General features: G+C 35.9%; 1 protein-coding gene across 1 annotated transcript in view; it reads left to right on the top strand.

The window, feature by feature from the left end:
• The first annotated feature begins 2,339 nt into the window (after positions 1–2,339).
• pcsk6 (proprotein convertase subtilisin/kexin type 6) overlaps positions 2,340–23,735 on the top strand; it is a 91,739-nt gene continuing 70,343 nt past the window's right edge. Inside the window, exons 1-5 of the mRNA XM_058781537.1 lie at positions 2,340–2,866; positions 9,298–9,402; positions 14,599–14,709; positions 17,384–17,527; positions 18,852–18,928. Coding sequence (XP_058637520.1) covers positions 2,711–2,866; positions 9,298–9,402; positions 14,599–14,709; positions 17,384–17,527; positions 18,852–18,928 — 593 coding nt within the window. The 5' untranslated portion in view covers positions 2,340–2,710. The remainder of the gene's footprint in view (positions 2,867–9,297; positions 9,403–14,598; positions 14,710–17,383; positions 17,528–18,851; positions 18,929–23,735) is intronic.

Raw genomic sequence — 23,735 nt, 5'->3', positions numbered from 1 at the left:
GATAAAGTTTAACTTTAAGAATGAACACGACAGCACGCTTCAAATGACATAATGCTCAATTATTCCCCTTCATTGCTCAGGATGATCAAGTAAAAACTTGCTCAGTGCCAGCGCTAAAAGCCACGGCGATATTTCACTCTCTGCCAAATGATCGGCTTGAAGAATCAAATGAGCTCGACTCTGAATACCTCAGACTCACGACACGACGCCGTTTTTCACGAGAAACTTACGTTTCTATTTTCAGGGAGGCCAAACGAAGAGCTCGGCTGATCAGGCGTGCATAATACCCATGAAATAAATCCAGACTGTGAAATGTTTTCCTTTAAAGCACAGCTTTCAGCGCAGATAATGCTCAACAATATTTCAAGGAGGATTGCGCCCCGCTGTTATCCTATAAACGTCTTCTGAGGTTATGAGGTTTAACGACAGCTATGAATATATACAGCCGAGCGCTATAGAGCTGATAATGTTTTAAAATGGGCTCCTGCTACTTAACAGAATCTCATTTCATGTCATCTGTTGTTTTATTAGTGATGTTTGCTGAGGCGAGCATCACTATTACTGTAAGCGTGTAACTCATCACGTATTGTTTGTGACACTTCAAATCTTGCAGCTTGTTGAGGAGAGGCGTGTTATTCCTTTTCCAAACAGTCAGACCTTGCTTGATGAATAATAAAATAGGCAAAAAAACAAACAAACAAACAACAACAACACCAACATCGACAACAAAAAATCCTTAGACTTGCATTGAAAGGAAGAGACATAAGAAGACATAACAGTTGGCTCTTTTGGATATCGTGGTTGTAAGCTATGTTTTGTAAAAATTTAGCTGTGTTGACACTGAATCTGGCGATTGGCGTCTAAATTTAGACTATTGGTGTTGTTTCTCATAAACAGAGATATTCTGATCGTTTACAAGGGGAAAACGCAGTGCTTTTTCTAACTCCACAGGGGAGGCACAGATGGTACAGTTAGAAGTAGAAAAAGAGAATTATATCACCGTTTTTTGAAACAGAACTTGGCTTAGAATTCACTTTGTATCAGTGCTGTTATGCAGCTTGAGTTAATAAAACAGAGAAAACAAAGAAGGACGTAACAGACTAATCTTTTGCATGAGCATTACAACTGCAGCCATCATGCAGATCATTTACAGTGGGATCTAAAGTCTGAGAACACCAGTGAAAATGCTTCTGTTTTGCATTTTCTAATTTAAATAAAGGAATAGCTCACCCCAAAATGAACATTTGCTGAGAAATCACCTCCAGGCAACCTACATTGGTGATGGATTTTTATTTTTTATTTATTTATTATTATTATTTTCTTTTTTTTTTTGCAAAAATGCAGCTTTTTACTTCGCAACATATTAACTGATGGACTGGAGTGGTGTGGATTATTGTGATGTTTTTGTCAGCTGTTTGGACTCTCATTCTGACGGCACCCATTCACTGCAGAGGATCCACTGGTGAGACAGTGATGTAATGCTACATTTCTCCAAATCTGTTCCAATGAAGAAACTAACTCATCTACATCTTGGATGGCCTGAGGATGACTTAAAATAACTTCTTAGTATTTGGATCGATTTCATTATAGCAGCACTCAAGCTGACAACAAAACTTTTATTTTCAGGACTAGATGGGAAAAAAAAAATCTCAGATTTTTTATGTGGTCTTTTGGATCCTGTATGTGTTTGTTCATCAGTTTGGTTACGATGTGCTCTATTTTCATCAGATATGAATATTGACAAAAGGACAGCTCTTGAAACACCTCTAGATTCAGAGCATTTCTCCTGTCGTTCCAAACAATCTCAGCGTAATTACAGTGACTAAATGCAATTATCATTTTCATATCTTTTTTTTTTTTTTACATTTATTTATTTAAAAAAAAATTATGTGTGAGTTGGTGTGTAAAGTGAGATGCTAATGAAAAGTTGAAAATCACACTTTATTATCTAATGCATTTAACTTGTTGCAAATCATTTTGGGGCTGTTGGATCCAGTTCTCACATATCCAGGTCATATTTTATGCATAAATGAAAAGTAAACAAATTACAAAATCTATCTATCTATCTATCTATCTATCAAGAGAGAAGTCGTGATGGCTGTAAAATTAAGATTATTATAATTCTGTCTTTCTTTTCAATTTGGGTTGAACACGGTCTTGACAGGTGTCATGATTCATCTCTAAACAGTTAGAAATATAGGCTGCTTGTACTTCTGTTCAGTCATTATGAGAATTACCTGTGAGGTGTGAATCTGCATGCCAGCTCCAAGGAAACGATATGCATGCCTCATACAGTTACTTGCACGCCACTTGTCTGGATAAAAACGCCTTTATTGGGTGTATGTGAAACACTCTGCCAAGTGAAGCGCGCAAACACTAGCCATCAGCTCGTGCTGCTAACCTCAATAGTAGCGCGCACTCGTTCTGCCATAGGCTTACATGACAACACTTATATCGGCTGGCGTGCCATCTGTCGAGAAACGGGACAATTTCAGGTTTTCTGAACTAGAGCTCCCAAATGAAGCGATAAGAAGGGATGCGGCGCAGTGAAGGGAGAGAATAATGCGGGAGTAACTCAGGGATGTATTGCGTGCCAGGACTGAAGGTTTGATGCCCATCTACAGGCTCGTGTTTTGATGAGTTTGGAGGCGATCGCTCCTGCGTGAATCATTTACCGCAAAGTTAACCGGCTGGACTATCGACGAGCAATATGCGGCTGTTGGTTGGTTTTGTTTTGTCAACTTTTTGGCTTTGGGAAACGTCGCTTTCTCGCGTTTACACCAATCACTGGGCTGTTCGGATCCCTGAAGGACCAGTGGAAGCTGATAAACTCGCTTCAAAATATGGCTTTACTAATTTGGGTCAGGTAAGCATATTTTTGTTTCTCTAATTTATTTTCCTGGTTACTATAAATGATGAGAAACGCATCTGTCTGTTACATGTCCAAGAGAACACAGCATCACTGGTATGGGACCATTATCAAAAACTGACAAGTTAGGTCATGCGTAAATTACGCAAATGTTTACGCACTAAAATGCTCTGCTCAGGGCTTTCATACTTCGCACGCAGCGGTACGCAGGTGTATTTTTAAAACTGGTAGGCAGCGAAAAATCGTCGTGTCAAAATGTAAACAACACAGTGCTAGACTGATACTGTGAGTTGCAGAGGTGGAAAGTAACGAATTACATTTACTCGCGTTACTGTAATTGAGTAGCTTTTTTGTGTACTTCTACTTTTTAAAGTAATTTTTAAAATCTGTAATTTTACTTTTAAGTATATTTTGTTTGAAGTATTGTACTTCGCTACATTTTAAAACACATTAATTACTGAGTAAAAATAAATAAAAAATCGCTCTCTGGAAACTACTGCAGTAAATAATGGGCAGGAGAACAAACTGGTGCTAAATAAAATCACAAGAAAGATTCAGACGGACATGACAGGCGTTATGGTGCAGACCCAGCTGAAAACCAAACCCCGCTGTATTCGGCTGAAGTTGAACTCGAACCCCTGGCCATGTTTATGCTCTATTATGCAGTGTAAGCTGTGTTTGCCTAGGGAGACCAAACTGGCAGCTTATAAAATCTCGACATCACCCCTTAGCAAGCATGTAGAGGAAAGGTAAATACTTGCATCGTTGCATTGGTGGTTAAAGTGAAGCTTTGACAGTTTAGCAAAAGGTTTTGCACAAATTAGCCAAAAAGACTGTGGTGCAGGGTGCGATATCGTCTGCGATAATATCGTAATTGTTGTTTTAACGATGTGCGATTTGACATTATCAGTATTTTGCCAAAAACCAAACAAAACTCTCCTTGAGTGCCGTGAAGTCTAGTAGATTAGACTAGTGTGCGCGCGCGCATTTAGAGTGCGTTCTTTCACTGCCTGATTCAGTCTGTTAAAATGCATTTCGAATGATCACAAAATTGAAGATATATATTTATATATTTATATCATTTCATATAGTAAATCAATATCACACGAAGAGTGCCGGTTTTTTCTCCAAAAAGCGGCATGATTTCATATAGATTTTTTACAATAGTTCAAAAAACAAGAAGTTAATTAAGAGACTTGCGTTTTAGACACCATATTGCCTGTTTTTGCTCTATTTCGACAACAAAAATAATTCCAAACACAGCCACCATAGCACAGTTTTGCGTCTCTGAGCAATGACGGTATTTCGTTCCTGAATGAATCAACTGTTTAAATGATTCGGTTCACTCGCAATGACTCACTTATTAACAGTGACTTGCTGACACCTACTGGCGGTTTTAATTTCACATTTAAAGTGTCTTTAGATTTTTTAATATAATTTCAACATTTTATGTCTTATTTATCAAAACATTATTTCTGCATTTGTATCTGCAGGTTAAATGCATTCATGTCCTGCATTAAACAGTGTGTAAATACATCTAAATGCCACGTCAGATGAAGCTTCTGTGTTTCCTCTGCATTGCAAAGATGAATTTTGTTGATACTGATTTAATTTGCCTGGTAACAGCCCAAATGTCTTATTATTCTATATAACCGATTCCTTTAATTAAAAACAACTAGTTTGAGATTTATAGGCCTGTCCCAGGGGTGTCAAACTCAGTTTCTGGAGGGCCACAGCCCTGCCGAGTTTAGTTCCAACCCTGCTCCAACACACATACCATGTAGTTTTCAAATAAGCCTAAATGATTAGATTAGCTGGATCAGATGTGCTTAATTAGTGTTATAGCTATACTGTGTAGGGCTGTGGCCCTCCAGGAACTGAGTTTAACACCCTTGGCCTATTCCAGTTTTGCGTCCCTCCCACTATTAAAAAGTAATTTTTACTCTGAGTAAATTTTAAATGAGCTACTTTTTACTTTTACTTTTAAGTAAAATTTCATTGATGTAATGGTACTTTTACTTGAGTACACTCTCAGAAATAAAGGTACAAAAGCTGTCACTGGGGCGGTACCTTTTCAAAAGGTACACTTTTGTACCTATTAGGTTCAAATATGTACACTTTAAGTACTAATATGTACCTTTAAGGTACCAAAATGGACCCTTTAGGTACAAACATATACCTTTTGAAAAGGTACCGCCCCAGTGACAGCTTTTGTACCTTTATTTCTGAGAGTGTAGAATATTTTCGTACTCTTTCCACCTCTGGTGAGTTGTTTGGCAACAGTCAACGAATCATTAACTGTTTTAGCGCTTGGTTAATTAAATATTCATGAGCAGCGAGGTAATTGCTCAAAATGTCAAACAGTAATGTGAAACAAGTTCATTCGAGTGATGAAGAGACGATTATTTTTACAATTTTGTTGATCCAAGGCTAAGACGAACAGAGCAGACATGCTGATGATACCAATACAGGTTGTCTGCTGTTGCCAATCAACCTCATAAATGCAAATGAAAAGGTTTCCCAAGGGTTTACAGAAGTTTTTTTGGAAATCTGCAGGATTGCTTAATAACTCAGTAATGAAACAAGATAACTCAGAATGGTTAAAAATGCTTTTAAACAAATGGTTCTCAGCTGGTTGTGCTTCAGGACCCATGTTTTACAATAAAGTTGGGGCCCAACACAACAAAACTGTTCATTGCACAAAAGTTAACTTAACTAAACACTGAAATGTATTAATATTACCATGAACTGCATAGATTTAACAATATGTAAAAATATTACATGTTGACATTGGCTGAAAATTCACATTTGTGTTTTGATGGTTTTTCATTGTTGTGGCAGCCAATAATAAATTGCGAATTGTTTGGTGATTGGCCCAAATCATGCAAGTGAAGCTGTATTTAATGCAACTTGCTAATCCTTTGTATAGTTTTCGTCATGTGTTTTCAAGTAGAGGAGAGCAAACAAACTCTATCTGGAACCATGTAGTCATTTTGCTAACGAGTGTGAAAATTTCCCTCCTTCTACTTGAAAATAGTTGACTTGTATAGTGGGGGGAGATTGTTCAGCCAGTCAATGAGAAGCAAACATTGATCTAGTTTCTAATACTGACTACTCTAATGTAACGTTCCATTGGTTATTTTCAAATGAAGGTGGGGGAATTCGGAGTTCCGAATGTTTGGAATGCTCTGGAAGAATGGAAATGGGAAATTTCAGCTTGAGTGTTCCCACTTCCGACTTGTCTGGATCACAGCATTACCTGCTAAATTAGACCACCCACACTTGCCTTCTATAAAACTACAACCTCTAAAAACATGTGAACCAACAAACCTGACAACTTGATTGGCTAATACCTGTTTTTGTTGTGTTTTAAAGAGTCCAGACATATCTCAAAGCATAAAGTTCAATGACATGCTGATTTTATGTGTGATATTACAAAAACTGTATGCGGTGCCTTTAACAATTTCAAGTATGAAAAAGCCACTAGGATTTCCAAATACTGGAAGAGTCTTTGGGTTACCCTTGGTCGACGGCTGTATTGCTTCATATTCTTGCAGTATGTCCAGAATTGCCCATCTATCCTTAAATAAACTCTTCTTAACCATGTTTACATCGTGAGAACTTGAGAAATCATACTGTGGATTGTTAGAACACGTTGTTCAGCTCTTGTTCCCCAAGTCAACCACACTCTATGGAATGCACCTCTCTCTTAAAGAGCCTTAGGACATCCGGAGGTTGTGTTTGCTCAAATTAACACTGTCTACGCTAATAGTATGCCTTGAATTTGGTGTCTGTGAATTCACTTTTGTCCAAGGCTTCAAGATGATCTCTTCAAGCTAACCTCTGAAGTCTGTGAAGCTTTGGTTTGAGAGGATTGCTTGCTCATTGTCCCATCATAGTGGCAGATCTCTTGTATTTCTTTGTTAAAAGTACAAAGTTGTCTCTCAAGGTTATTTTAAGTCCACATTGTCTCCTAATGCATACATCTCAGTTCTGCTCAGTGTGTTCTGACAGCAAGGAGAATCAATGTGAGTGAGCAAAAAAAAAAAAAAAACCTGACAGGCTTCCTGAAAGATAAACACATGTGCATAGATTCTTCTCCACATTTTTGGCAAAGGTATATTCAATATTACACCCTCTCATATGTTACAAAAGAAAACCTTGTTTTCAAGATTAAATACTCTGCTCAGTGTGTCCTGACAGCAAGGAGAATCAATATGAGTGAGCAAAGAAACGTAGAGTTCATTTACATACAGGCATCCTGAAAGATAAACACATGTGCATTAATTCTTCTCCATATTTTTGGCAAAGGCATATTCAATAATGTTAGAAAAGAAAACCTTATTTCCAAGATTAAATACTTAAATGATAAGTTCACGTACTTGTTTCTCAAAAAACAAACAAACAAACAAAAAGCTACAGCCAGTTATTCTACTTTGAAATGTGTGATCTGTGTCAGTATGTCTGTTTTTGTTTTGGTCTGTGTGACTCCACCCACTGCCAATTTACCCAATAATATTTTGACACCCTGGGTTGTCAGTTGGAGGAAAACATAGCCATGGAAGCCAGCAATCGAGCTGGGTCAGAGATCACAGATTCTACTTGACCTATAAAGCATCTTCATCCATCTAAATATCTCTTTGAGCAGAATCATATTAAAACAGAAAAATTAACTCATCAACTTTCCAGTTTAAGATGCATTCCTGTTGTGCGTCCTCAATCTGGCAACCTGCGTGAACACTCTTAAAATTCGACTGCACTACCCATTTCAACTGCAAGCTGTCATTATCACATACTGCACCTTTAAAATAAATATAAATAAATAGTTCACCCCAAATGATAATCTCTTCATTTTTTACTCAGCCTTATGTTGTACCAAACCCGTTTGACATTCTTTCAATGACAAACCAAACGAAAGAAAATAGTTTACACAACACTTTTTCTATACAATGACCATTCTTAATGATGTCAGCTGTCGAAAATACCATTATAGCAAAATACCTTTTTTTGGGACTTTGGAGCCCCCAACAGTTATAGATACCAAATCTACCATCGGTGAAAGTGCAACGGTGAACTTGGATCACATGCCTTTATAACCAATCACATCACGGCCTTGACATCATTGAATGTCTGTAAGAGTTGTGGGACAATCAATCATTGTTTGCAGATGCCATTGAAATTAATAAGAAGTACTGTAAAATTAATCTTACCTGTTGCAAATTGTCTATGACTTCTCTTATAGAACAGCTTTTTTTTGTTTGCGTAAACGCTAAAAACAGATAAATCCAAAACCTGTGTTTGATGTTGGTGTTGACGATTATCTGATAGGCTGTCAATTCATTAAACACTGTTTTTCCATGCATTTGTTGCTACTGTAAAGTAATCCAGTATTTTTACTGGCATCTTCAGTAAACATACATACTCCCACACTCTCAGGAAAAAAAGGTACAAAAAGCTGTCACTGGGGCAGTATCTTTTCAAAAGGTACACCTTTGTACCTAAAGGATGCATATACAGTAGGTACCTTTTAAAGTATATATTAGTACCTAAAGTGTACATAATAATACTATAGAGGTACAAAAGTGAACCTTTTGAAAAGGTACCACCCCAGTGACAGCTTTTGCACTTTTTTTCTGAGAGTGCAGAACAGACATTTGTTTAGAGCGTGGGAAATAAACAGAAGTCATTTGCCTTACTAGAAGTCAGTGTACCATATAACTGATATTTCAAGCTAAAAAAAAAGTTGTAACAACTTGTGCGCTATATATTCTGTCTTTAATCATTGAAATGTTCCATCAAGGTTCTAAAATTCCGATTAAAAAATGACATCATTCCAAGTTTGATGTCATGAACACTAAAGTGCATTTGGAACATTGCAGTTGTGATGTGACAATTTAAATATGATGGAATGAGAATGCCATTTGCAATTATGATATTTAAATAATTACATTTGAGTCTGTTCCTTGTGCAAAGGAAAATTATGGACTCTCATTGACAAAATAACAGCATGCAGGTTTGGAACAACATGAGTGAGTAAATACTAAACTATCCCTTTAACTGTTTGTCTTAGAAGTGGTGGTGTGTGTGTGATAGATGTGCTGCTTATCACAGTCGGATCTTGAGGGCAGTAGGCATGTGCCAGCTAGACTTCGCCTTCCATGGCACCCCCCACTGTGTGCCATATGTCCATTCTACAGAGATTCACTTTGGCGAAAACACTTTTTATGAGGTTGGAACAGCGATCCATGTGCATGAAGCTTTTACACTGGAGTCTGTGTTGATGATATTGGTTCCTTTTGGGTAGGATAGCCCCTGCCAAGATGCAATTTCTGCCCACCAAAGCTGTCTGATAAAAGTTCATTTCATGGCTTTCTCAAATGTGTGACCGTGATTTCCCATGCTTTTTTTCATGGTTGTTTGTTCTGTAGATCGGAGGACTGGAGCACCATTACCATTTCCATCACAGCAGGGTGGTCCGCAGATCCACCTTTGCCACCAGAGGCGCTCACAGCTTCATTCACATGGACCCGAAGGTAAGCCTTCCCTCCTGTGGCCACATTACCATCACCAAACCCTCCACCGATGACAAGAATGACACTTGAAATGCTTGCAAGTTGATGGAATAGTTCACTTAAAAATGAAAATTTAATGAAAATGTACTTATCCTCAAGATATCCAGGATGTAGATGAGTTTGTTTCTTCAGATTTGGAGAAATGCAGCATTACATCACTTGTTCCTCTGCAGTGAATGGGTGCCGTCAGAATGAGAGTCCAAACAGCTGATAAAAACATCACAATAATCCACAAGTAATCCACACCACTCCAGTCCATCAGTTAACATCTTATGAAGAGAAAAGCTGCGTGTTTGTAATAAACAAAAACATCAAGATGTTTTTAACTTCAGACTGTGGCTTCCATGTGAAAAATGGGTCCTCTATTCATAATATTGCTTCCTCCAGTGAAAAAGTCATCTTGTCTGAATCAGGGGAGAAATATGCACAGATCAAGCACTGTTACAAGTGAAATGAACAAACTGACTAAAACAGACAAATGTCTAGACAAATATGGAATTTGATGTGAGAGGACATCGGGAAATGGACTTTCTCACAGCAGGAAGCATTATTATTGATTATGGATATTTTGGCCAGAAGTGACAGTTTAAAGTTAAAAAGCTTTAATGATGGATTTGTTTCTTACAAACACATGGCTTTTTTATTTATTTTTTTGGCTTCACAAGACATTAACTGATGGACCTGGAGTGGTGTGGATTATTGTGATGTTTTTATCAGCTGTTTGGACTCTGATCATTCTGACGGCACCCATTCACTGCAGAGAATCTATTGGTGAGCAAATGATGCAATGCTACATTTCTCCAAATCTGATGAAGAAACAAACTCATCCACATCAAATAATTGTAGTCTCGGTGAGCATAAGAGACTTTTTTTTTTAAAAAGACATTAAAAAATCATACCGACCCTAAGCTTGTAAATGATAGTGTATGTTAACAAAAACAAAAGTTAAAATGGGAGTTTGCAGCTGTTGTCTTCATTAAAAGTCTCATTTAGTTGATCTAAATGGCCTCAAACAAACCTACTGAATATATTTAAAAAAATTTATGCATAAACTTGGCCCTGTGCAGGCCATCTGACACACGATCTGAGTCTATGCTGCTGAATCATAAACACCAGCTGATGCTGGAGGGATGGTAGTTAAAATTTACAGCTAAATATGGCAGCAGTGGTGCATTTATAGCATGTTTCATTGTCCGCATGTCCTGCAGTATGCTGTGTTGTGGTGAATCTGAAAAAAAAAAAGAATCTTTTTTCATCATGAAGCTTTGATGGCATGATTTTCAGTACAGTGCGGTTTCTGATACGTTGTATGTGTCATCACGGACAGAAGGAACAATGTGTCATAAGGAATGAAACCGATTAAAACTAAAGATGTGGATGAGTATTCAAGTAGTCATGTAAACATTTCACAAATTCAGTTTAGCTATTATCTAAGAGGCCTCAGTTTTAATTTTGGGGTGGGTTATGGCATAATTTTTCTTGTTACATAGCATTTTTAATGGTATCTTGCAGTCAAATTTTTTTTCAGCACTGTACAGGGTGACTTTCAGCCTGGGGTGGTAAAAGCACTCAATGCTCAATATTGCATAATTAAGCAGTAGCACAGATGGACCCCCTCCCACCACCATGTACAATGACCAAAATTCACAATGTAAATCTCTATCTGAATCTTTATGGAAAGTAAAAAAAAAAAAAAGTATATGTGTGTGTGTATTCACACTTTTTTAAAATACTTTTTTTCACCATTTAATGCTCATCTTTGCAGGACTTATCACTGATTTTTGTAGCCCAAAATGACTGAATTTGCTGCAACTTTTTTCAACTTTGTCTCATAAATCCATTTTGTATTACGAATATCACTTATTCTTTGATTAATTGCTTTATTCCTCTTTTGTAAGTTGCTTTGGATTAAAGCATCTGCTAAATGCATTAATGTAAAAGTAACTGGCCGAATTTGCATTGCAGTCGCAAGATCGCAAAAACTATTAAAACTTTCACAACTATAATAACCTGTAGCAACCTTTATATGGGGGACACTTTTTAGGAAATAATTCTATTTTTAGACTTTACTAAGGGCAAAAAAAAGTTAGTCACACATACAAAATATTTTAATGAATTTAAATTATTATTTTTTTTACAATCCTACTATATCTAGTGCCTATTTACCATTGTTTTTGCCTTTCAGCAAATCAGGTAGGAGTACCAGGACTGCTGTTGAATATTAATTATGGCTATCCAATGAATATTCATGAGCCAAGCTGCTAAGTTCTGTTACAATTGTGTCCTCCCTACTTTTCACATGGCCATTCAGCCTCTCCATCTTACACGTTAAATCACATCGGTCCCGGATGCATTTAATATGACGAGCAGCCGTGTTTGTCCAAGACTTCATTTGACAGAGCAGCCAGGCATTCAAAGTCAAGCTGTTTCCAGGGTTTGGGAAGCGGCCCTCTCCTGCTAAGATTATCTTCTCCCGACAGCCGGCATCTCGGGAGTAATAAAACAGTCCAGGTCTATTGGAGGGCATCTGACGGAGGGCCTCTGATCATATCCTGCCCCGGGCCATGTGTACAAATGGTGCGGCGTGGCAAATGCCCAATAACCCATTTCATCAGTGTCAGGCCACAGGCAGAGGCCATGCGAGGCAGTGAGAAATGCTTTGTAACCGCAAGCAAAGAGCTGTCAAGCCTGAAAAGAACATAAAAAAACAGCTCTTCCAATAGATGTGTTGTTGTCCTCACAAAAGCAAACAGATTTTTTTTTTATCTTTCATATCTGACATGCAGTGTTCAACCTGCTGTTGTTGCATTGAGATAAAAAAAAAAACCCCCACCTGTGTTCAATAAGTAATTACACTACCGTTCAAAATTGTGGGGTCAGTATGATTTTTTTAAAAGAAATGAATGCTTTCGTTCAACAAAGATGCATTACATTTATGTTAAAAAAGATTTTTGTTTCAAATAAATGCTGTTCTTTTGAACTTACTATTCATCAAAACAACCTGTTTCCAAATAAATAAATAAATATGAGCAGCACAACTGTTTTCAACATTGATAATAAAAATAAATGTTTATTGAGCAGCAAATCAGCATATTAGAATGATTTCTGAAGAATCATGTGACACTGAAGACCGGAGTAATGATGCTGAAAATTTAGCTTTGATCACAGAAATAAATTACATTTTACAATATATTCATATAGAAAACAGTTATTTTAAATTGTAATAATATTTCACAATATTACTGTATTTTTGACTTTATAAATGTAAACTTGAGCAGAAGAGACTTCAAAAACATATTTAAACTTACTAACTTCAATGTTTTAAATGGTAGAGTAATAATTCTTTAGTCTAGTAATATAGTTCATGAAACCAAAGATCATTCTATAAATTGTGCAACTCGATGCATTAATGCAGAATGTGCATTTACAGATGTTTATACAGTATATACTTCAAATCAAGTGAAATGCATAGTCTTTTGTTGTTATTCAGTACATGAGTTGTTGAACTGGTGTGTGACATACTTGATATAAATCCACTTTAAACAGCCTGAACAACTAATTTTGATGTTTTCATTTTTGTATAACAATAATACATGCCCTTTTTATGAAGTCATATTTATTGAGACACTACTTTTTATGTTTTTAATGTGTCTTTTGGTGCTTTATATATCCTAACTAGCTTATACTGTATATCTGAACAAGTTAATAACCGATTCTTCTGAATCAGTGATTGAATGAGTGAGTCATCATTAGACCGATTCAACCTAGTGCAGAAACTCATATTTTTGAGTCTTTTTGGCTAATTCATTCAAAAGAACAGCTCATAGGAGTCATTTGTACATCAGTTGCCTGATTCAACAATGGCCAGTTGCAGTTGGCCATGCAGGTTGTTTAGATTTTTTTTTTTTTCTTTCTTCTTTTTTTCATCTCATCACATTCAGTTCAAACTCGCTGGAGATTCATTAGTGGTTCAGCAGGTTTTCCAGTATGATTCAAACATTCAAGATTAATTTATGCAACCAAATGTCATGAAAATAATTTGGTTCTGTTGATTTATTTATTTACTGCATGAAACTGATTTTGAATAAGAATGTGTACTTGATTCCTGACCCATCCATGCATTTATAGCACTGGGACTGTAACAGAGAAAAACCTAATTATTGCAGTATGTGATTTTCATTACATTTCCCTCTGGACATTTTTAATGAAAGCAAGAAAGCGTAGTGCGCTAGTGATTCTAAAGTTAAGCTCTTCTGAGGGGAACCACAAATTCGGGCATTGCCGCAGGACAGATAAATCTACAGGCATGGCTGGGTGACTTTTCTAATTAGAAGACTAGTGTGCATCCCTTATTTACAACAGATGATGCATTTCAAGGGAAGGATACAGAGATCTAGATAGATCTGGATGTGCTCAGTGCTGCGCTAATCGATATGAAACGCACATTTTTTAGACACACACATTCATTGTTGGTTTTATATTAAGTATTCAAGGTGAAATATGATTCCACTAAGCAAATGTAATAATTATAAATGAAATAGATCATACTTGGCAGAGCAAACTCCTTCACTACTGTTAAAAAAAGTTTGGGGTTAGTAAGGAAATAATGCTTTTTTTATTCATGCAATCGAATTGAAAAAGTGGCAGTAAAGACTTTTACGAAAATATATTTGATGTAAATAAAGTATTTTTTTTGTTTTTTTTTGTTTTTTAAAATCATGGTTTCCACAGAAATATGAAGCAACACAACTGTTTCAACATTGGTATTAATCATAAATGTTTCTTGAGCAGCATATCACAATGATTTCTCAAGAATCATGCTGGAGTAATGATGCAGAAAATTCAGCTTTGCATCACAGAAATAAATTACATTTTTCTAATTGAACAGACGTTTCATAAAATGGAATTATTAAGAAAGTCTCTCAATGTGACTGTATTTTTTCCTCAGGCTGGATTTGAGGAAGCATGTCTCAGAGTACTGTATTCTCATTTGTTTCTCCTCAGAATCCAGTGACTTCATAAGCTTCGTGTAATGGAAAAGCTAGAGCGTGACTAAATACAGGCCGCGTGTTTCACAGCCGTGTTTATGTGCATGAAGGTGAGCCGAAACTGTTTAGTCTTTGATGTGAGTCAGTGTAACCTGGGCTCTTTCTGCAGGTTGACTGGGCGCAGCAGCAGGTGGTGAAGACACGAGTCAAACGCCACGCCAGGAGCGACCCGAGCTACATCCACTTCAACGATCCCAAATGGTCCAACATGTGGTACATTGTTAGTAGATATTTCACACATTCAATCCTGTATTTCATATCTGTGCTGTCTTTACTTTTGACCCTTTTTTCTAATGAAGTTATTTAGGAAATCGTTGCCATTTCCAGTGACTTCTAGAGAAAAGGGCCAGTGATTTGCGCTTCATTAAACCAGGTCGTTTGTGAAGCTCCCGTTGTTTTATTTGTTTTATAGCAGGGCTGTTTCCGCTACCCTTGCCTCATAAAAACCGAACTGTGCGAAAGCAGTGTATGTGCACCAGTTTGTTTCCCTAACAAGCTTGATGCTGTTGAATTACAAATGAATTTATGTTGTGGGTTCCGTGATGTCGGGAGGAAATTAACGAACTATAATGCTAACGCTGGCACCCATCAGGCCAAATTACAGTCATAAGCATCCATTTTACATAGCTGTTCAAGAATCAAGAATTCCCTCAACAAGCCAGTGTTATTCCAGAATATAAGCTCTGTGACCAAACATAGTTTATGATTTTTTAAAGTTTTGTTTGTCAAGAGCATCTTCATAAATGAACGAATTTTGAAGCCTAAATACAACCGTCAGAAGTAAAAAGCTAAAGTTAGGTTATTATTGCATGGCTTTTACATCACCAGACAACAGCTTCTGATAACGCTTTCAATCTTTATTTAAAGAACACGTTTCCTGTTTCCACCTGTTTCCAAGCTTGTTTCCATCTTGGGATAAAAATGTAATTGCAACTTTTTCTCTTTTTATGTTATCAATTATTTTATCATACTGAAAAAGTAAGAATTGTGAGATTTAAATGCAGAATTGTGAGATATAAACTTGCAATTGTGAAAAAATATAATAGTGAGATAAAGTCACAACTACTTTTTGTATTTTTTTATTCTGTGGAGGAAACAAAAAATAGAATTGCAAGATATAAACTCACAATCACAAGATATAAAATCAGAATTGCAGGATATACAGAATTCTGAGACAAAAAGTCAGAATTGTGAGATATAAACTCAGAATTATGAGATATAAACTTAGAATTAAGAATTAATTCAATTTTATTTATATAGCACATTTAAAAACAACCATGGTTGACCAAAGTGCTTAACAATGAGATATAAATTCAGATATAAATATAAATTCAGAATTATGAGATATAAACAGAATTCTGAGACAAAAAGTCAGAATTGTGAGATATAAATTCAGAATTATGAGATCCACTGCACTTTTTTTGTACTATTGTGGACGAATGTGATTGCGTTATTATGTTGCATTATTTTGAAGCAAATTCAGTTTGTGTATGCATGCATCTCTTTTGGATAGGTTTTCTTTGTGGTAAAAAGATACAGTGTTCAAGAATTTGAAAAAAGTTTGAAGAATTTGTGTTTTTTGATAAATGCACCTCCTGGAACTTTAAAGCTTTAAAATCCATCTCACTGTTTGATATATATTAAACATATGTTTTTGTTCTACAATTTGAAAAACACTGCAGTTGGTAAATACTATAAATATAAAAAGTTTGATTTATAGCTTGCAAGAGTGCGAATATGAACACAGCTAGTTTGTAAATGTGGACTAGTGAGTAGATGAGTTTACATCAGAATAATGTCAAGTTAGAATTGCAACACAGCCCTCTGAATTCTTCCTTTTTCTGTTGCTTGTCTTCATTCTGTGCTGTTTACTCTTTGTGAGTCCGGTTTGAGAGCAAACAGGTAAAAAAAAAAAAGAGAAGAAAATCTGTGAATCAGTTCTGATTCAGCGAATCGACTCAAACTCAGATTCAATGATTGGTTTATGTCATATTGGAGATTGCATCTGCTCTATGATGATCCAGGAAGCAAGATGGGGGTTAAATGATTCATAAAATAAGAAAGCAGAGGCCGAACAGTCTGTTTACTGAATATAAATCATTTCTCTTTGAATCTGAGCTTTCCAAGTCAAGCCCTAAAAGGAAACACACACACACACACTGTTACAGGCAAAAGTAGCTTCATGAATTGTCCTTCTTCACTCTATAATGATTGTTTATGTTTGCGCTGTACTTCTGCTCCTATTTCATCAAGCTTCACATTGATTACTGATTGAAGAGTCGTCTTGAAAAAAACCCTGCAAAAATGTGTTGCTCTGTTTATTTTTCCCCTCCAAAGTGTCTTCGAAAAACTGTAGACCTTGTCAATTTTATGCAAATCCTTTTGTTCTCCATATATCAGTATCAAACACTAGACGATTAATGGTTAATCCATTAGAGCTGATGTTTTCAGACATTATTAAAGGATATTCTGTGTTTATTTGCACTCGTACGATTAATATTCCGGCACAAAGAAATCTGAGACTGTTTTCAATCCGTCCTCTGAAGTTGACTTCACACTGGGACGTCTTTGTTGATCGTGTCCTCAAAGACGGCGTTGAAAAGAATCATAAATGAGACCCTCAAGGACACGCAAACCTCTGCTGCTGAATAAACATGAATCTTCCCATTTAATTTACAGGTTCACTTGGCCGCTTGTTGTGACATATTTCTTCAGAGACAGATTGAATCATAAGGTTACTCAAGTAATAAAGGCTTGTGTTTCTGGAGAGCCGAGAATATCACTTCGGACCAATTGTCATCCAATGTTTCCTGTTTTCAAAGACAAATGCGTGTGCCTGAAACTGATTGCAAGTGAAGGCATGTTGATGTTGATGACTTTTCACTGTTTTCCAGCACTGTAGTGATAAAAACAGCCGCTGCCGTTCAGAAATGAATATCCTTGCGGCCTGGCAGAGAGGCTACACCGGTCGAAATGTGGTCGTCACCATCTTGGACGATGGTATTGAGAGGAACCATCCGGATCTGGCACAGAATTATGTGAGATTATCTTGATCTCCTGTTGCAGATCATTGATTATTGCTGTAAATGCATTTTATCAAGGCAAGACACTACAGGCAGAAATATAGTTTTTTTCTGTAACTGGTCAATTGTTGAGATTTTGGGTTTTTCATAACTTTTCTTCTTTCAGACTAGTAACACACAAACAAAACGAAACAAGAATTTTAAATCTGGCTTTATCCAATGTTCAGATTTCTGTTCTGGAGATGTATGCAAATACATATTTAAACAGATAATGCCTCATTTGTATATTTAAACATAACATTTAAGAAAACTTGTAATAAAAAATGTTTGCAATTCTTGATGAAATCAATCAACTGTGGAAGATTGTGATTAAGTTCATTTATTTATTATTATTAATTGATTAGTAGTTAATTTTTATTTATTATACATTTTTAGTTTTACCTTGGGGTGTCTTGACTTAAGTGTTATTTTAATATCATAAATATAGTATAATAGTTTTATTTATTAATATTTTCATGCTTTATTTTACATCGAATTTAATGTCTATTTTTTTTTTTTTTTTTTCAGTTTTAGTTTTGTTATTTTCTGTTTCAGCTTTAACTTAAACTAAACAAAAATTTGAAATATTTCCTTGGCAACTACACTGTAAAATAGATTTTTTTAAAGTTGTAAATAAGACAGGTTTTACAAGAAAATACTATTTCACTATTTTTTCTTCTAAATTTAAATTCAGTTAATTTAATTCAATGCGTTACTTGCTGTTTTTTTGTTGTTGTAATTTTTATACCAATTATTCAATATTTTTAATTAAAATTTTTCACATTTAATTTAGTGTTACTTGCTATTTTTTGTAATTATTGGTGAAATTTACTAGCAAATTTTAAACCAATTTTTGTTGAGTCTAATATTTACTGACAGTGTAACTGAAAGCTTTTATTTCAGTTAAAAGCTTTGGTCCCACTTTATATTGGGTGGCCTTAACTACTGTGTACTTACATTTAAATTAATAATTTGATACAATGCACTTATTGTGTACGTACATGTTTTTACATTGTACTTATATTTTTAAAAATACCTATATGTAATTACATCTGTAATTAATTTCTGTAATTACATTTATAATTACACTGTTGACCCATCCCTTACAGCTTAACTCACCGTTAAACTTACCCATACCACCAAACCTGTCCCTAACCTTACCCGTATCCCACCTCAATAGCAGCAAAAGTGTTTTGCAATAGAATATGACCACAATAAGTACATTGTACTTATTTTTTGATGTAAGTACATTGTAGTTAAGGCCAGATGATTTATTCGATGTGTTTTGTGCGTCATTTAGGACCAGCTGGCGAGCTACGATGTGAATGGAAACGACTATGACCCGACCCCAAGATACGACTCCAGCAACGAGAACAAGTGAGTCTTGATGTCCTCAAAACTACACTTGTGTTAAACACACCTCATTTGCTGCAAACAGGTGCGTGTCTCGCTTTGAGTGATCATGCGGTAGGTAAATGAAAGCATCACATCCTTTAAGCAGTGAGATTATCTAATAAACCCAGTGAGACTTCATAATGATCTCGTGTGGAAGAAAGTGAGCTCTGAACATCTCAGCGTTATTTTTGAACTTTGAAGGTGAAGATGCGTTTCATTTCCGTGCCAGCAGCAGACTGGAAATATTTTGATATTGGAAAGTTGCTTTGACACAATCTGTATTGTTAAAAGCGCTATATAAATAAAGGTGACTTGACTTGACTTGGAAATGTTGACTTCAGAGTCTCACCTGCAAGCTGAAAAATCTTGAAGACTGATTAGAAGTTTGAAGGTCATTAGCTTTGTGTAGGTTAAATAACTTGTTAATGTGAAAAAAGATTTGAAATTTTGTAGGTGTATCAGTAGGGGTCACGATATATCGGTACACGATTAACCAGTAGAAATTTGTCTAAATCTAGCTACTGGGGTGCCTCAGGGCTCAGTTCTTGGACCACTTCTCTTCTCTGTCTATGACATCACTGTCATTCAGAAACATGGCTTTTCATATCACTGCTATGCTGATGAGACTCAACTCTACCTCTCATTCCATCCTGATGATCCGACGATAGCTACTCGCCTCTCAGCATGTCTAACAGACATTTCTTGCTGGATGAAGGACCATCACCTTCAACTCAGCCTACCTTAGACAGAACTGCTTGTAGTTTCAGCAAACCCATCACTTCATCACAATTTCACCTTCCAGTTAGGCTCATCAACCATAATTCCTTCAAAAACAGCCAGAAACCTTGGAGTTATGATCAGCTGACTTTCTCAGACCACATTGCTAAAACTGCCCAGTCCTGCAGATTTGCTTTATACAATATTAGGAAGATCAGGCCCTTTCTTTCAGAACATGTTTCACAACTCCTTGTTCAAGCTGTTGTTCTGTCCAGACTTGACTATTGCAATGCTCTTTTGGCAGGTTTTCCAGCCAATTCCATCAAACCTCTACAATTAATCCAAAATGCCGCTGCAAGATTAATCTTTAATGAGCCGAAAAGAACACACGTCACACCTCTGTTCATCAATTTGCACTGGCTACCAATAGCTGCTTGCATAAAATTCAAGGCATTAATGTTTGCCTACAAAACCACCTCTGGCTCTGCACCCCTTTACCTAAATTCAGTACTTCAGACTTATGTGCCTCTCGAAGCTTGCGTTCTGCAAGTGAAAGTCGCTTTATTGTTCATCCCAAAGAGGCACAAAATCACAATCCGAGCAGCTGAATCCTCACCCATCTTCAAGAAATGGCTAAAAACACATCTCTTCCATCTTCATGTGACCCTCTAACTCTAGCACTCTCTATTCTAATTCTATTTTATCTATCTGTCTTCTTTTTATTTAAAAAACACACACACACACTTGACCTGCTATCAGTTGCATATGTGACCCTGTACCACAAAACCTGTCTTAAGTGTCAATTTTTCAAAATTAAGATTTATACATCATCTGAAAGCTGAATAAATAAGCTTTCCATTGATGTATGGTTTGTTAGGATATATTTGGCAGAGATACAACTATTTGAAAATCTGGAATCTGAGGGTGCAAAAAAATCGAAATATTGAGAAAATCGCCTTTAAAGTTGTCCAAATTAAGTTCTTAGCAATGCATATTACTAATCAAAAATGAAGTTTTGATGTATTTATGGTACGAAATTTACAAAATATCTTCATGGAACATGATCTTTACTTAATATCCTAATGATTTTAGGCGTAAAAGAAAAATCCATAATTTTGACCCATACAATGTATTTAGTAAAAAACACTAAGTTTCTTTTTTTCTATATTCTATCTACTTGTTTTCTAGGAAAAAAAAAACAAAAAAACCTTTTGCTACGTGTACTGCGTTAGGCTAACCAAGACTTGTCATAGCACTTGCATGTTGTTGCTCTTTTGTTGGTTTTGATTGCTTCTATTGTCCTCATTTGTAAGTCACTTTGGATAAAAGCGTCTGCTAAATGACTTTAATGTATGCTCGCACTGAGAGGCGCGCACATGCAAATATGCTGCTCATAGAGCATGGGAGGATTGAACTTATTTTTGCCACTTTATAGGCCTTGAACGGTTAAATACACACACTATATGTGTCAAAATGCTCGTCTTTGCAAGCATCCTCGTAAACAAGCACAGTAATTTAGGTCTTAAGTGAAAGCAAACAGCTGAGAAAGAAAACACATATAAAAGTATATTGGATCCAGGCAGCTCTTAAAGTTACAGCAGTCTAATATTCCTGCTGTCTGTCATTAATGTTAATCAAACAACAAAAGAAGAAAATCTCTCACTGCTCTTGACTAAATCACTTTTGTAGCTAGTGAATAATATGCAGTGTTTTTATACATTTCATTACTTAATACAATATATGTAGCATTTCTTATTTATTTGTTCTACTGTAATTTTTGTTCTATTGCTTGTAAGTAGATTCTTATTCTTATTTAATTGCTGACTGTTTACTTGTCTTCAGTTTTTTTTTTTTTTTTTTTAAATTAAGGCTATTATTAGTTGTTTGTGATATTGACACTGGTGACACAAATTCTGAAATTTCTATTCAAAAATTTTGATATCTCATAAAGGCTTAATTTAAAGCAAAAATAACTATACCGTGATATATCGTCACAGCAAAATAAGATTACTCATATCATGATATAAGATTTTGGTCATATCGCCCACCCCTATTTATCAGTCTTGCTAGGCAGTTGCTGGGGTGTTCTGGGTAGTTGTTAGCAGTGTTGGGGGTAATGAATTAACTACAAGTAACGCGAGTTACATAATCAGATTACATTTTTCAACTAGTATGTTTTATTGCTGAAGTAAGAGTGTTGAATTTTCATTCCCTGCATCCTATTCTTCTGCAAACCCTTTGAGCTGAGTCATTTCAGTTTCGGTGTAAAGGCACTTTTGCATTTGCCAAAAATAGATCTTTTTATATTAAAAACAAACAAGCAAGCCCTGGCCAGATGAGGAAAAAGTAATGCGAAATTAATGTAACGCATTACTTTCCATAAATAGTAGCCAAGTAATGCAATTAGTTAATTTTTTGGGGGGTAGCACAGTATTGTAATGCTATGATTAATAGAGCAATGTTTTTAAAATCTGGCATCTTCAAGAACTGTGATATTTGGGGCCATGCAAATAAAGGCGTAACGACGGACTCGTGTGGCGTGTCAACAGAATGAAGAGGCTTTCTTTTGTTGTGAAGCACTGAAACCAATCCAATCCTGTGGGATTGAGGCTGGTGTGGATTTAATTGAAAACGTCTCTGTCTTTGATGAGCACCTGATTTAATGCTTGTTCTCTGCTCACGCTGCATGTTTACCAATGAACTCTGCCAAGAGCTCAGACAAAACTTCAAAGCGCTGTTTTGTTAATACTCATCAGGACATTTGAAACCGGAAAACAATGCGACGTTCAATTCATTTCTGAAGTGCAGAACGTGCCTCCCGGTGCAGAAACTTAATTGAGTGAGGACATAAAAAAAAAAAAAAAACTATTGAAAGAGACTTTGGTAAAGAAGTGCACCGAGCGAACGAGAGCGAGTGAACAATGCACAAGATAAAAATGCAATTAATGCATTTCTAATGCAGCCGGCAGCGATCTTGTGCTCCTGTATCCATTTTGACAGCGGTGGAAGTAGGACTGACTCAATATCTGTTATAAAATGTGTCTTCGGAGTCCAAAAGTGTTTTTTTGCTTTTGGTTACCAAAATGAAATCAAAAGTTTACCCTATTTACTTTCTTGCACGATCAGGTGACACTGAAGACTGGAGTAATGGTGCTGAAAATTCAGCTTGCATCACAGGAATAAATTACATTTAAAAATATATTCAAATATAAAACTATTATTTTATATTGTAATAATTATTTTACTAATGATTACTGTATATTTTTTATATTTATTGTATTTAAAAATGCAGCCTGGATGAGCATAAGAAACTTCTTCTAAAAAAAAATATATATATGAAATATATATAGCATATAATATACTTGTCAGACCTGTGTCCTGACTTGTCTTGGGGTTTTCTGTCTCGTGCTCCCCTTGACTTAGTTTTCCCTCATGTATGCCCATATTTGGTCCATCCTATTTCCTGTTCTCGTTTAGTTCTCATTATGTTCCTTTGATTCAGCTGTGTTTAATTAATCACCTAGTGTATTTTAGCCCTGTGTTTCCGTCTCGTGGATCTGGTATTAATGTTGATGTCTTGTTCCTGTGTGTCTCTGCCCTACCTTGTTTACCTCCTTTTGGATTTGTTGGATTAAAGACTGTTATTTTGAGTTACTCCTCGTCTCCTTGCTTCCCTTGTGTGCTTATCGTGACAATACTAGGGGTGGATGATATGACCAAATTTGTTATTTTATGATGTGAGAAATTTTACTTCTACAGTAATGATATGTATAACAATATTTTTATTTAATTATTATAAATAATTTTAACCAGTGTTAGTTTAGTATCATTGGGATACTTTTATATATTTAGAATATCTAACATTTCGAGTTAGTTTTTTAAAAATATTTTCCATATAATTTTTTTTTTTTACATTTTCAAAATCATTAAAAAATCTTACCAACCCCAAACTTTTGAATGTAGGCCATAGACAATGAGGCAAATCCCTATGGCTTGAATCAGAGGCAGTGTCTTAGTGTATTTTTTTGGCCTTTAGCAGTGTGAACAGGACAGAATAAAATAAGGAGATAAC

The sequence above is a fragment of the Onychostoma macrolepis genome, chromosome 07 (genome assembly GCF_012432095.1).
Source record: "Onychostoma macrolepis isolate SWU-2019 chromosome 07, ASM1243209v1, whole genome shotgun sequence".
NCBI classification, from domain to species: Eukaryota; Metazoa; Chordata; class Actinopteri; order Cypriniformes; family Cyprinidae; genus Onychostoma; species Onychostoma macrolepis.
Note: the sequence above shows the minus strand (reverse complement) of the source record. Positions and strands in the feature narration are given on the sequence as shown.